The sequence below is a fragment of the Eutrema salsugineum genome, unplaced genomic scaffold (genome assembly GCF_000478725.1).
Source record: "Eutrema salsugineum unplaced genomic scaffold, Eutsalg1_0 scaffold_3, whole genome shotgun sequence".
NCBI classification, from domain to species: domain Eukaryota; kingdom Viridiplantae; phylum Streptophyta; class Magnoliopsida; order Brassicales; family Brassicaceae; genus Eutrema; species Eutrema salsugineum.
The window spans coordinates 10054434-10069329 of NW_006256756.1; the positions used below are offsets into that span (position 1 = coordinate 10054434).

The window sequence follows — 14896 nt, forward strand, 5'->3', positions numbered from 1 at the left end:
ATCGAGCGCTGAGCCACTGGAAAAAACTCAATTCGCTATTGTCTATGGAACGAAGTGCATAATTCCCCCCGAGGTGGATTTCCCAGGTATTCGACGAAGACTTATGCCAGGATAGGAGGGCTTGAATCACTTACTGATGCTGGACGAACTCAATTTGGTCAACGAAAGGCGCGACCAGGCTTTAATCCGAATCTAGAACTACCAACAAGCAACGGCGAGATACTACAACAAAAATGTCCGAAGTCGAAGATTTAAAGAAGGAGAGCTCGTTCTTCAAAAAGTGTTCCAAAACACTGCCGAGATGAATGCAAGAAAACTCGGAGCGAATTGGGAAGGTCCTTACAGATTACAAAAGTAGTTCGCCAAGGAGTCTATGAACTTGCGATGGTAGCTGACGAAGAAATTCCAAGATCGTGGAATGCAATGCATCTAAAGAAGTATTATCACTAAGGCTACAACACGATCAACATGAACTACGGGACGGCTTGATCCCTGCAAAGAGTACGTAGGCAGCCCGTCCTCAGACGGGTTCAGCTGTCCCCCCTCCAAAAATGCGGGGGAGTGGGTACGTATACACATACCTTCATTAACTTTTAAATTTTAGCTCGTCGAGTCTACTATCTCTAGGATCATTGTCACTTCGGCTAGTTTTTCATTCCTTTTAAATCAGCTAGTTGTTTCATGTTCACCTCGGATTTTTAATTCGTTCATTGTCACTTCGGCTAGTTTTCATTCATCACTTATGTACACTTCTCCTAGACTTTTACTTGTCCTTGCATTCACTTAGGCAAACTATCTATAGTTCCAGACACCTCGCCTTGTTGCTGGCCACAACGAGGCAACATTGACAAAGTTCTCTAAATGAACTTTTTACCACCTTTCCTAGGACAAGGATGCAAGTCACATCCTCTATGGATTAAAATCAGGCGCCCTATACAAATTTCGGACCAAAATCGTATCGGTCGCCACGGTTCTTCATCGCACACGAGATTGTAAGTCGAGACTACATCGCTTTCTCTAAAACCGAAACGAACTCTTAAAACCTGGCAACACATTCACCCTCTCGGGAACACCGGTCTACGACAAGACTCTAAATATCGTCTACTTAGACATGAACCTCGACAACGAGAAATTCGAACTTAACGCCTCAGAAGGATAAAATTAGATCCGAGTTAAATTACCTCGTTAATATGTTTGCTACAATCTAACTTCACACCTCGGGACAAACATCCAAAAACATAAAGGAATGTCATGTCCCCTCCCAAAATTTGTCTAAACAAGAACACGTCTCCCAGCTCAGGACCTTTCAACTTAAACAAAGTCTATTCAATATAAGATAGCCTGTCCCGACCAAACTATTCTAACGGCTCAGGAAGAAAGACACTCTTGGTCCAACAAATTTGGTCACAAAACGATAAACATAACTCCTCAATATCGCTAAGACAGAACAAAGAAGATAGATATAATTATAGCAAAATCATGCCATCAGTCTGAAAATCAATCCAAGCGCCAATCGCAAAAATACATACGAGTCTGAAAAACGGATAAAGCCATCCAGGCACTTAGCACAAAAAGGAGAACGTAAAAGAAAAACTAGGGAGAAAACAGGAGAGAGTCAAGCTGCGGACTGCGTTTCCCGCTCGGCGAGGAGGTTCGAAAGGGCCGGCGTACCCACATTTGATCTGGTCGGATCTACAACACCCAGGTTAGGCGCTGTCTCTTCGATCGGCTTGTTACCCAGACCGGTGTCTACGGAGTCTGGTGACACGGGCGAGAAGACTAGCTCACCTCGGATCTCGGAAGCGATGCGCTCATACACCTCGTCGTCGACGTATTCGCTCTCCCAACCTTTTACCTTTGCCTCTTCGTCGTCGAGTGTCAGGCCGTCCGGTTTCCTCAGGTCGTTGATCTGCCCCAGTTCGTTCTCGTCAGTTTTGGCCTTCTCGAGCTTGGCTAGACCCTCCTCCACCTTGGCAAGGCGTTCCTGAAACTTAGCCGTCAACTCTCGCCTCGCTTCTTTCTTCGCACGCTTGACCTTAGTGTCAAACGAGGCATCCTTGGCCTCGATTTGTCTCTTAAGTAACGCCACCTCGGCGGATACCTTGTCGACGTCAGCACGAAGAGCTATCTTCTCCTCTTCCAGCTTCTTTGCCCTGGTAATCGCCTCTTCTAGTTTTCCCTTTGTTGTCGCGGCCTCGTTCCGAGCTTCTTCCAAACGACGTTCAACCTTAGACAGGTCCGCCTCGTATTCGACCATCTGCTCGTTAATAGCCGCTACAAACTGCAAAGAATAATACGTGTGAAACACTTAGCCAGAATTCGACACGAAAAAAGTAAGGAAAGGTAAACAGAAGAGACCTTGGTGCCATGCTGCGCCATCGCGCCATAAGACCTCGGTCTCCTCAGCTGCTCAGGAAGGCGCGTGTTGGCGTTGTTAACACGCGCAAACATTATTGCCGAGGCGTCTGGGTCGTCGACGACCAGTTTGCGTGAAGCAGGATCACCAGATACAGGCTTGCGTTTCTTCTTGGCCGGCTCATTCTTTTGGATAGCCACGCCTTTCCCTTTATCAGTGGCCGAACGTTTTCTACCAGAATCGTGCTTCTGTAGATGCGAAGCCGAGGGGCTCGACGACTTCGGGAGAGCCAAAATAGCCGAGTTAGAAGGAGTTTTACTCGGAGCCGCGGAGTCGTCTTTGGGCGCCTTGGGAATGATTTCGCCAGGTTCCACCTCGGGTGCCACCTCCTTCTCGATTGCCTCCACACCTTCCCCTTCACGGCATGGCGGATCTCTTGAGGGATAGCCTCGGCCTTCGTTCGAGCCACCTCGGCGGCTCGTTTTGCAGCCTCTTCTTCTTCATGCCTCTTTCTGTCTCTAAGAGTGATGATCACAATTTTTTCCCTTGTATCTCCTGAAGAATTTGAAGACGAAGAGCTAACAGGTACTCTGGCGAAAATGGCTCGTGCTCTTTCCACTCTCTCAAACGTAAAGTGCTTCCTCCAATTGACTCTCCGAGCCGCTAGAGAATCTCGAACAACGAAGAGGTCGTCAGGAACTGGGGGAAGAATGCTCCGAACTGCAAAAACAACACAAAATAAACAAATTTAGTGAGGAAAAATTATACCATAACAGATCCGAGCCGAGGCAAAGCTTTGGATCGGCTAGCAAGTGGTCCCCAAGCGGTCTTGGTTTTTCGGACGAAATCTTCGCCAACCGACGCCTCGTTCACCAAGACATAGAAGAAGCGCTCGATCCAAAATTGATCTTTGCTTGGAAAACCGCCTATGATCCGGCGATTGGGTTTGTTGGAGATATAAAATATGCCCCCCTTCAGAGCCTTTCTGATCTCCAACAAGTTTAGCAGATGATCCAGCTCAATGTCGAGCCCGCATTCAAAGCATCGAACCAGGATGCCGATCATGTGCCGCAAACCCCTCGGCATAATCTGCCCAATCGAGATCTCATGTTTCCAGAGGTACTCGAGGATAACTCCGGGATCGGGAACCAGAGAAAATAGAGCTCGAAGAACGCCTCGTACAGAGTAAAGTGATTCTCATGGGGTTTGTCAGCTTGGTCGTTCTTCTCTGGAAGGACGAATTCCACCGCCTCGGATATCCTGAAACGGCATCTCAATGCCTCAAGTGAGCCGGAGGAGGAGAGTGTGGAACCAAGGCGGGTCAGGTTTTTGTCTTTTCACTCGCTTTTGTTTCCCTTGCCCAGACGAAGAAGCACCTCGGGATGCCATGAGACGTTCTAATTCAAGCTTCGCCTCGACCGGATCAAAGGGAAACGCTTCCTCCTCAGCTTTTACTGCGGCATAATCAACGTCTTTGTTATAGGCAGGACCCCGGGGGCAGCTCGTCGAAACCAACGGCTCGTTATTTCGAGAGGGAGCACCTGATGGATTTGAGCGATTCGATGCTTTGTCAGCTTCAGATGAACGATTGGAAGGGCTCGGCGAGATAGATGCCTCGGAGGATCCTGTTACGCCTCTCACCTCAGCATCTACACGGCTCGGCTCGTAGTTAAAAAGCGGATCCAATGAATCGACGGAGTGGTTTGACATGATTTACAGTTTGTACAGGAATTACAGTACTACGTGGCGAGTTTTCGTCGGAAAAAGATTTGGAGCGGCGGAGGCCTCGGAACCCTAGCCAGAAAATAAATAAACTAGAGAGAGAAAGAAGAGAGAAGGGAGAGCTACCTTTAGTGAAATCGAAGATCTGAAATTATGAGTAAAGAAGAAGGGGATCCACCTTCTTATAGGACAAGCCGAGGCGCGTGAGTTCCGCGTGAACCTCGGGAAGCCATCAAAACAACAGCGCGTGGAATCCGCGGCGTATTAACAAACTCTGGCCGCGTCGATTACACGCTCCAATAATTCGAGAATCTTCTTTCGGAAGACCAACGATCGGGATGTCCGAGTCTTCAGCTGATGTCTTGGCACAGTTGCTACAAAAACGCCTCGAAACACGGCTCGGCACATCTTTCACAAAAACGCCTCGTCGTTTATTCGGCTTGGCATGGTTGTCACAAAACGCCTTGTCGTTTATTTGGCTCGGCCTAACATTCACAAAACGCCTCGTCGTTTATTCGGCTTGGCATAGTTGTCACAAAACGCCTCATCGTTTATTCGGCTCGGCATGGTTGTCACAAAACGCCTCGTCGTTTATTCGGCTCGGCATGGCTGTCACAAAACGCCTCGTCGTTTATTCGGTTCGGCCTAAGTTTCACAAAAATGCCTCGTCATCTTGAAATATACCGGGCAAACCGGTTCGTCTATGTCCTTTGTCGAAATCGCCTTGCCTTCAACAAAATGGCTTGATACGATGACCTATCTTGGAATATCTCGACATACCGCACAGGCTGTACCCTGCGTCATAGCCTCGTCGTTACCATTAGCACGGCTTGGCACCGCATTACAATAAGGCCCTCGTCATTATCGTTAACCCGGCTCGATATCGTTCTAAAGTGCCTCGTCGTTGTTACTCCGTAACGGCTCCATTTCTCAATTGCCTCGCCGAGTAAACGGCTCGGAATTTCACTGGAATCCCGACAGTTTGATATCATTCTATCTTGGAGAAGCTCTGCAAAACCTTGTCATGACGGCTTGGTGGACATGGTCAATCCAGCCTTCAGAGTTTTGTACCTCATTGCTCTCGTCTCCGAAACCGACAAGCTGGGGGGCTAACTATTGGGGTCGGTTTCCACTGATATGTCTATATTTTACATCATTTAGATTGCATTATAGAGTCCTCATCATGTGTTTTCTCATGTAAATTGAGTCTTTAGGCGTTAAAATAGGATTTAGGGCTTGCATTAGGTCCCAAAGAGTTTTGCATGTTTTGAAGTCTTTATCAGGAGCTTTGGAGACCAATTGGAGCCTACGAAGAGGAACAGAAAAGAAAACGGTGAAGAAAAGGGTCAAAAATGGTGAAAACCGCTTGGAGGAATTTCTCGACCAAATCTCGTACCGGCTGGTCGGAAACCTCGGCCAAAATGTTTACCGGACGCTCATTACCGGCCAAAAACCTTACCGATCGGCCAGAATCGAGTATCGAGTGCAAAAATACCACGGGACAAGTTTTTGACCAAGGCAAGAATTTTTACGACCAAAAAGCTTACCGCGGTACACAGCCCTCGGCCATTTTTCTTACCGCGGGAAGGTTTTTACGACCAAAAGTTGTCCTTGCCCGCGCAATTCAGAGATCAGCGATCGGGGGAACCTTCCGGTCCGAATCAGTTGGCGGGGTCTTCACCAAAGTTGGATATAATCAAGCAAAGATTCCAGAACAGTTGGAATCATCCAATTCGGACCAGTGGAGAGAAAGATATGGCTTCCGGAGCATTCACCAGCATTGCGCGTACCCGAGAACTGAACGGCGAACTTCAAAATCATGGCGGACGGAGCCCCTCCAGACCGAACCAGCTTACCCGGTCTTCACCAAAGTTCGAGATCCATGGAAGATCTTCTCATAGCATTTGGAAGACAGGGTCTCCGGAGTTCACATCGGTCTAAAAGTCTATTTTCCGGTGATTTCAGTGCGGCGCAAAGATGTTAAATCCAGGAAGCCTTCCACTCCCCAAGCTCCGATGGTTTCTTCACCAAAGTTCGAGCTTATTGAGTCATCTTGACTGTGGAACTGGTCCCAGAGCAATTGGAGTCGTGTGCTGAAAGTTACTGCTTCCGGAAGGTGACATGGTCGATACAAGCCTAAAAGAGTTGCGATATGCGCTAAGTATTTTCACAAGCCTCAGTATCTTTACCTTGGCGTCACTCAAGTCGAGGCTCATATCTTGGAAATATTCTGGACTAGACCTCGTTCCAAAGCCTTGGCATGGTTAGATCGAGGCATGCATACGTAAGAACTGAAGCTGGAAACGACTAAGTGTTGAAAGTACACCTCGGTGTAATGACCTCGGCGTGCATGCCGGACTGTGTTCTCCCAAGCACCTCGACATCATGACCCCTTGACATTTTATCCTGAGGTCCCTTGTCACGAAACCAGAATCAAGAACAGAATGGCTCAAGAACATACACGTGAGGATAGATCAAAGACTAGGGTTCATGCATGTTCTTGACGTGTTCTTCACGAGATCTTCATGTGGATCCTGACTCACGTGCACGCCTCGGCATGAAAACCTCGGCTTCACTTTCCGACACACCGTGGCACTCACCCATCAACCCAAGAAGGTGGTTCAGTACCCGGTTTGTTCCGGGCTGACCCGCGACACTTTCCCTTTGCTATAAATACATTTTGAGACTAAAAACCTAGTTATCTTATCTCTTATCTGTTTTTAGCTCTAAGAACTTGCCTCTTTTGTGAAACCTGATTAATCTAATCCGATATCTCGTTTTTGCATGAGAATCTTGTTCTTTCTTTATTTTCTTTCGTCATCCAACATCAAACTCCTTATCATGACTAGCTACACGTCTTGCAAAGGACTTAGTGAGCTCGTTATGATCAGTGAGTAGTCGTTTAAGCGGCTTTAGATAGGTAGATTAGGGTGCTTTCAAGGTAGATTAATGGGTTTAGGTGTCTAGTCTTGCATGTTTCATTCCTTAACCGACGAGATCTCTAGGCTGGATCCAAGCACATCACTTGAGGTTCAGATCTGAGACATATCTTGCATCAAAAGTGTTTGTAGAAATGTCTGAACCACTCGGTTAAGGGTTTAAGAGTCTTTCATCGCGAGAGTGATAGTTTGTTCTCTTAAATGATGTTTTTGAACTGATTCTTATTGCTGACTGATTCGTGCTTCTCAAAAGGGATTTTGGTATGAAAGAGGATCAGTTTAGATGTTTAATGCTTTCATGAGAAGATTAACATGCCTTGAGTTCCAAGTTAAATGAAATCGCTTGATAAAAATGGTTCATTAACCCATTAGTTTAGCTTGGAAGCACCCGAGTCAAATATCCTGTCTAAAGCTTCTGCCTTTATCATTCATTATCATTATCTGAATCACCTGTTTGTTATTTGCATCTTGATTAGTTTAAATCTCTGCTTTTATTTAACTTTATTGCTTATTTGCCTGTTCATCATCGTCACCAAACTTTTATCATCTTGTCTTGACTTAAGTGAACAAATGACATAGGCTAGTGTCTCGTTTACAAGCTTGGTTTGACACCCTTTATACTACTTTGACAAGGGGATTGATAACCCTTCTAAGAGCCTGAAAACTCTTAGTTATCAATTGCCGCTGTTGCCAACTTGTAGGAGCACTAGTCTCTTATTTGTTCTTGAGTTCAAGCTTTTCTTTCCTTTGTTTTACTAACTTCTTTCCAAGTTCTTGTTTTGTTTTCAGGTGCATGAATACCAGGTCTCGGAGCACAGGATCGCTTTTCCCATACGACGATAACATCGACAGATTAGAATGGCGAGCTCGCGAGAGAGAACGGCACTTTGACAGACTTGGAATGGCAGAACAACAGAGAATGGAGCAACAGGCTCAGGCAGCCGAGCACCAGGCTCAGGCTAATCAGGCGCAGGCAGGAAGAAATGAACAACAAGCCTATGTTAATCAGCAACAGGCTCAAAGAAACGAACGGCTTGCTCAGCAAAACCAACACCAAGCGAATAGAAATGAACAACAAGCCCATCATGTTCATCCGCCACCGCCCCAAGTTCAAAGACAACATCCTCCAATCTGTGTTGGAGAGAATGACCGAGCTAATGCGCACCAATACCGAGCTGGGATTCAAGCTCCACCAGTTCAAAACAACAACTTTGAAGTTAAAGCTTCCCTGCTCAATATGGTGCAAAACTCAAAGTTCCACGGTCTGGCTGGAGAAGACCCTCTCGAGCATCTAGATCAATTTGATCGGGTTTGCGACTTAACCAAGATAAATGGCGTCTCCGAAGATAGCTTCAAGCTACGCTTGTTCCCTTTCAGCCTCGGTGATAAAGCACACCAGTGGGAAAAGAATATACCGAGGGGTTCTATACAAACCTGGGAGCAGTGTAAACTGGCGTTCTTATCAAAGTTCTTTTCCACATCACGCACGGCTAAGCTCAGGAATCAGATCTCAAGTTTCACGCAGCACAATAACGAGAGCTTTAGTGAAGCTGGGGAACGGTTTAGAAGCTACACTAACCAATGCCCACACCACGGCTTCTCAGAGGCATCCCTCTTGAGTACTATACCGAGGTGCACTCCCCAAGATCAGAAACCAACTCGATACAGCTTCAAATGGGAATTTTCTTGGAAAAGAGATCACTGCGGCAATGGAACTAGTTGAGAACCTAGCCATGTCCAATGACACGTATGGAGAGGACTTTGATAGAGCAAACCGTACAGAGGGATCTAGTGATGAACAGCGCATGAAAAAGGATATAAGAGAGCTTCAGAGTAAGCTTGACAAGGTTTTGATGGCGACTCAAAAGCCAATACACTTTTCAGGCGAGTTTGATGAGCAAGGGCCAAGTTTTGACAATGTTAATGAAGATGGTCTAACACAAGAGGAGCTGAATTACATAGGGAATCAGCAGAGGTATCAGCGGTTTAACAACTACAACAGTAACCCAAACCTCTCATACAGAAACCCGAATGTAGCTAACCCTCAAGACCAAGTGTACCCTGCTCAACAACAACAACAAAGCTATGCTCAAAAGGCTCCTTTTCAGAATACCTTCCAGCCCAAGCAACAGTTCAGTGGGCAACTGCACGGCTACACTCAGCAGAATCAAGCGGCTCAGAGTAACAACTTCAACAACCAACCGCAGCAACACAAGTTTCCACCAGGGTTCCATCCGCAGCCGATGGGTAATCAACAACAGATTCAGGGAACAGGTCAGAATCAAATGGGGAACGACGTCTGTGGGATACTACAGCAACTGTTACAGGGCCAGCAAAGGGTTGAGAGCCAGCACGCGACAATGCAGCAAGATATCAGAGAGCTTAAGCAGAATCAAGCTTCTACATCATCAAGAGGCCCGGATTTACCAGGTAAACCGGAGCCGAACCCTAAAGAGTATGTGAACGCCATCACATTGAGGAGTGGTAAGGAATTACAAACTGCAACGCCTAAGACAAAGCTCATTGAGGCCAATGAGCAATTAGAGGGGGAGGCAGCCTCAGACGATGCGTGTAAAGAAGCGGTCTTAGAGAAGGAACCGATCAAGGACAAAGGAAAAGAGGTGGAAAAGACAACCGAGCTTGAAAAGCCCTATGTTCCACCACCACCTTATCAACCCAAGATACCGTTCCCAGGGCGTTTCAAAAAGAAAATCCTAGACAAGGCCAAGGCGGTCTTTGAGAAACACTTGGAGAACACGCAACTCACCTTACCCATTATAGATGCTTTCTTAGCTATACCCCAGCTTGGGAAGTTTCTAAAGGACGCGATCCTCAACAAGACAAAGGAGCTCCAGGGTATGGTGATACTGAGCCATGAGTGCAGTGCCATAATACAAAGAAGATCTATACCAAGGAAGCTATCCGATCCGGGCAGCTTCACTTTGCCGTGTGCTTTAGTTCACCTGAAGTTCTCAAACTGTTTATGTGACCTTGGAGCTTATGTGCGCTTAATGCCTTACACGGTGGCCAAGAGATTGGGATACGAAAGCTACAATCCAGCCAAGATCTCTCTTGTATTAGCTGATAGATCGGTTAGATTACCGGTGGGGTTGCTTGAGGATCTACCTTTGAGGATCGGTGAGATAGAAATCGCCACGGACTTCATAGTTCTTGAGATGGACGAGGAACCATTAGACCCTATCATCTTGGGCCGACCGTTCTTAGCAACCGCAGGAGCCATAATAGATGTGAGAGGAGGAATGATTGAACTACACATCGGTTCCGAGACTATGAAGTTCAACGTGAAGGAAATGATGAAGAAACCGACCATTGGAGGTCAGGTTTTCTATGTGGAGGTAATGGAGGAGCTGGCTGATGAGCTCCTTGAAGAGTTGAACGCAGAGGATCCGTTACAAGTGGTCTTAACGCGGGAACAAAGCGAGCACGGGTACTTGAACGAGGAAAGCGAGGTGTACAAGCGTCTTTTGGACCAACCGAGGGAACTTGGAGCTGAGGCGAGGTTTTTGGAGCTCCACACGAGCAGCCTCGACATTCTAGAAAGCGAGGAGTCAAAGGGAAAAGAAGAGACACCTCGGGATATCATGGCCGTGACAACTCATACCGAGGCCGATGGTAAACCGCGCGAGAATGAAGCAAAGGCCGAGGAAGCTGTTCCGGGCCAATGCAGCTTTGATGCCGATTGGAATGAGGCAGACGCACCCCCTGTTGAGCTCAAGCCTCTACCAATAGGGCTCAGGTATGCATTCTTAGGTCTAAACTCTACTTTTCCTGTGATCATAAACGATAACTTGCTTGAGCATGAGGAACGTGCATTACTTAGTGAAATAAGGAAATTCAGGAGAGCCATAGGGTATTCCTTGGCTGACATTAGAGGAATCTCTCCTGATATATGCACCCACAGGATCCACCTGGAGGACCAAGCCATGTCCTCTATTGAGCACCAACGTCGACTTAACCCAAACCTCAAAGAGGTGGTTAAGAAGGAGATACTAAAGCTCCTTGAGGCAGGGATAATATATCCAATCTCTGACTCTCGGTGGGTATCTCCTGTACACGTTGTGCCCAAGAAAGGTGGGATCACGGTGGTGAAAAACGATAAGGATGAACTCATAGCCCAAAGAACTATAACCGGCCATCGCATGTGCATTGACTGTAGGAAATTGAATTCTGCATCAAGAAAAGATCATTTTCCTTTACCATTCATTGATCAAATGCTTGAACGGTTAGCTAATCATCCTTATTTTTGTTTTCTCGATGGATACTCGGGGTTCTTTCAAATACCTATAGACCCCCGAGATCAAGAGAAAACGACATTCACCTGCCCTTATGGCACTTATGCTTATAGAAGAATGCCATTCGGTTTGTGTAATGCACCGGCCACTTTTCAAAGATGTATGATGCACATTTTCTCTGATCTAATTGAAGAGAAAGTTGAGGTGTTTATGGATGACTTCTCCGTATACGGCTCCTCTTTCTCCGAATGTCTTGCTAATCTTTCTCAGGTTCTCAAGCGGTGTGAGGAGCATAGGCTTGTCTTGGGACACAAGGTATCAGAGAAAGGCATCGAGGTGGATAAGGCCAAGATCGAGGTGATGGTGAACTTACAAGCCCCGAATTCTGTGAAAGGAATAAGAAGCTTCCTTGGCCACGCTGGGTTCTATAGATGGTTCATCAAGGATTTCTCCAAGATAGCCAGGCCTTTGACCAGGTTATTGTGCAAAGAAGTGAATTTCAACTTTGATGAAGAATGTGAGGAAGCGTTCAAGAGAATCAAGGAGGCTTTGATCAGTGCACCGATTGTACAAGCCCCTGATTGGTCTTTACCATTTGAAGTGATGACCGATGCATCTGATTATGCTGTAGGAGCTGTCTTGGGACAGAAGAAAGATAAGAAGCTCCATGTGATCTACTATGCCAGCCGCACTTTGGACTCGGCTCAAGAAAAGTATGCCACCACCGAGAAGGAAATGCTTGCCATTGTGTTTGCATTTGACAAATTCAGGAGTTATCTAGTGGGATCAAAGGTCACGGTTTACACAGATCACGCGGCCTTGAGGTACCTGATGTCTAAGAAGGACGCTAAGCCGAGGATTTTGAGATGGGTCTTATTGCTCCAAGAATTTGACATGGAGATACTTGATAAGAAGGGCATTGAAAACGGAGCCGCAGATCACCTCTCAAGGCTGAGGATTGAAGAACAGGTCCCTATAGATGATGCTTTACCCGAGGAACATCTCATGTTAGTCCGGTCTTACTTAGAGGTGGAGGAAGCCAATACGATCAAGGAAAGAAGCCTTCCATGGTTCGCGGATCTTGTGAACTACTTGTCTTGTGGATTAGAGCCACCAGATCTTGATACTTATCAAAGGAAGAAGTTCTTTAGAGATGTGATGAGGTATCATTGGGATGAGACGTATCTTTACGTGCTTAACAAGGACCATCTCTATAGGCGATGCTTGGCCGAAGAAGAGATCCATCCAGTGCTACAAGAATGCCACGGCTCATCGTATGGTGGTCATTTAGGTGCGTTCAAGACAGTTGCCAAGGTTCTACAGAGCGGTTTCTGGTGGCCGACCATGTTCAAAGACGCCCAGGAAGTGGTCTCGAGGTGTGAAGCTTGTCAAAGGCACGGAAACATATCCAAAAGGAATGAAATGCCCCAAAACCCAATCTTTGAAGTAGAAGTCTTCGACTGTTGGGGCATTGACTTCATGGGTCCCTTTGTAAGCTCATATGGGAATTAATATATCCTTGTAGCAGTGGATTATGTGAGTAAATGGGTTGAAGCGGTTGCATCTCCGACCAACGATTCAAAAGTGGTGGTAAAACTCTTCAAGAGTATCATCTTCCCACGGTTTGGAGTACCAAGAGTAGTCATCAGTGATGGGGGAATCCATTTCATCAACAAGACTCTTGAGAGTCTTTTGAAGAAGCACGGAGTAAAGCACAAGGTGGCCACCCCTTATCATCCGCAAACCAGCGGCCAAGTGGAGGTTTCCAACCGTCAGATAAAGGCCATTTTGGAAAGGACCGTGAACTCATCCAGGAAGGATTGGAGCAAGAAACTTGACGATGCTCTGTGGGCTTACAGAACCGCCTACAAAACCCCCATTGGAACCTCACCGTTTAACTTGCTCTATGGGAAGAGCTGTCATCTACAGGTTGAGTTGGAATACAAAGCCTTGTGGGCAGTGAAACTTCTGAACTTTGACATCAAGACCGCACAAGAGAAGAGGGTTTTACAGCTTCATGAGCTTGAGGAGATCCAGTTAGATGCTTTCGAGAGCTCTAAGATCTACAAAGAAAGAAACAAGGCGCTCCATGACAAGAAGATACACAAGAGAGAGTTCAAAGAAGGGGACCAAGTTCTGTTGTTTAACTCAAGACTCAAGCTGTTCCCTGGGAAGCTGAGGTCTAGGTGGTCTGGTCCGTTCACGATTCTTGAAGTAAGACCCTATGGAGCCGTGGTTTTGAAAGGAAAAGATGGACAAGGCTTTGTGGTAAACGGCCAGAGGGTAAAGCATTACTTGGCGTCAGAAACAAGGGAGGGAGCTACCTCAGTTCCTCTACTTGAACCGGAATCAGCCTGAAAAGGTATGAAAAGTCAAACTTAGCGACGTTAAACAAAGTGCTCTTGGGAGACACCCCAAGCTTATCCATGTACATATTTCGTTTTTCATATTCTTTTTCTTTTTATTTGAAGCTTTTTGAAGGGTTTGTTAAGTGTTTCAGGAGTTAGACAGTGAACCTTGAGGGTGAAAGTGAGAGAAAGCTTGAAAAAGACACGGCCTGATGAATTAAGTCAAAGAGCATACATAGCCTCGGTATCGACCCTCGGTATATTCATACCATGGTCATCTTTTACCGAGTGAAAGCTTGAGAACCTCAGCTAGATTCCTCGACTTAATTTCATCATGGTCGTGTCTGAGAAGTGCTATGGTAAAATAACTAAGTGTGGGGGAGGCTCACGGTGTAAACACCTCGGTATAAGTATACCGAGGGGCGATGTTCACTTAAAACGGTCAAAAACCTTGATCCGAGGCCGCGACCAGTTTACACCAAGGCCAGCCTGTTTAAACCCCCAAGCCTCACGTATTCTTTGCTAAAAACAAGTGACGTCGGCATGATGCCCTCGTGGTGGAGCGTGCCGAGGCACTCGGTTTCAAGAAATGATCAAAAGCAAGAACACATGAAACACTTAGACGAAGAAGAGGCTTTGCGAGGTCCAAAGAAAAGACGTGAAAGCTATGGGGATTTACTCGTTGGCATGGGCTCAGACAACTCGGCTTGGTACCCTCGGGGTGGAACAAGTCGAGGCAGCTCAGAGTAACACGAGAAAATTTGGCTTGGTCCCTACAGCCCACGTCATCCCCATACCGTGTCCAATTGAAGGGTTGCGCGGCATTTTGAATTTGAACACTCGGTCAAAGTAGTTTTTGGCGCGGTCAACGCCTGGAGCTGGAGCAGAAGGGGGGACCAGTCCCACAACAGTCCAAATGCCAGCTGGAAAGCGCGCTCCAGCCCATACTGACCTCCATACTTGGTCAAAACGCAGAGTTTGCCCTCTATACTCTTTTCTCTGCATTTCACGAACACAACTCACTCATTTCTCGTTCATTTTGCGTGATTCCAAGCGTTCTAGACTCGTTAGGGTGTTGTCTACTCTGCATAAGCATCTCGTTCAGCTTAAATCTTGCATTCCCAAAGGTATTTGCATCTTAAAGAACTCATCTTTTTCCTTCATTCTTTGCGAGCTTAAATGTTTGTAAAATGTGGAATCGATTCTTTTAGAGTATATCGGCCTTTGGGAACAATTTTTTAAATTCCACCAGGGTAGACAACACACGAAAAACCGGTC

The 14896-nt window shown here is 46.5% G+C and overlaps 1 protein-coding gene and 1 non-coding gene across 2 annotated transcripts; both read right to left on the minus strand.

The window, feature by feature from the left end:
* Window positions 1-1615: 1615 nt before the first annotated feature.
* On the minus strand, window positions 1616-4066 carry LOC112085390 (uncharacterized protein At3g60930, chloroplastic-like). The gene is made up of 4 exons (XM_024154602.1): window positions 3733-4066; window positions 2676-3076; window positions 2359-2634; window positions 1616-2281 (listed from the first exon to the last, which is right to left on the minus strand). Exons 1-4 carry the CDS (start codon window positions 4064-4066, stop codon window positions 1616-1618), a joined length of 1677 nt encoding a protein of 558 aa, XP_024010370.1.
* Window positions 4067-8509: 4443 nt separating this feature from the next.
* Window positions 8510-8616, minus strand: LOC112085528. The gene has a single exon (XR_002898832.1). It is a non-coding gene; the product is annotated as a small nucleolar RNA R71 (small nucleolar RNA).
* Window positions 8617-14896: the final 6280 nt, after the last annotated feature.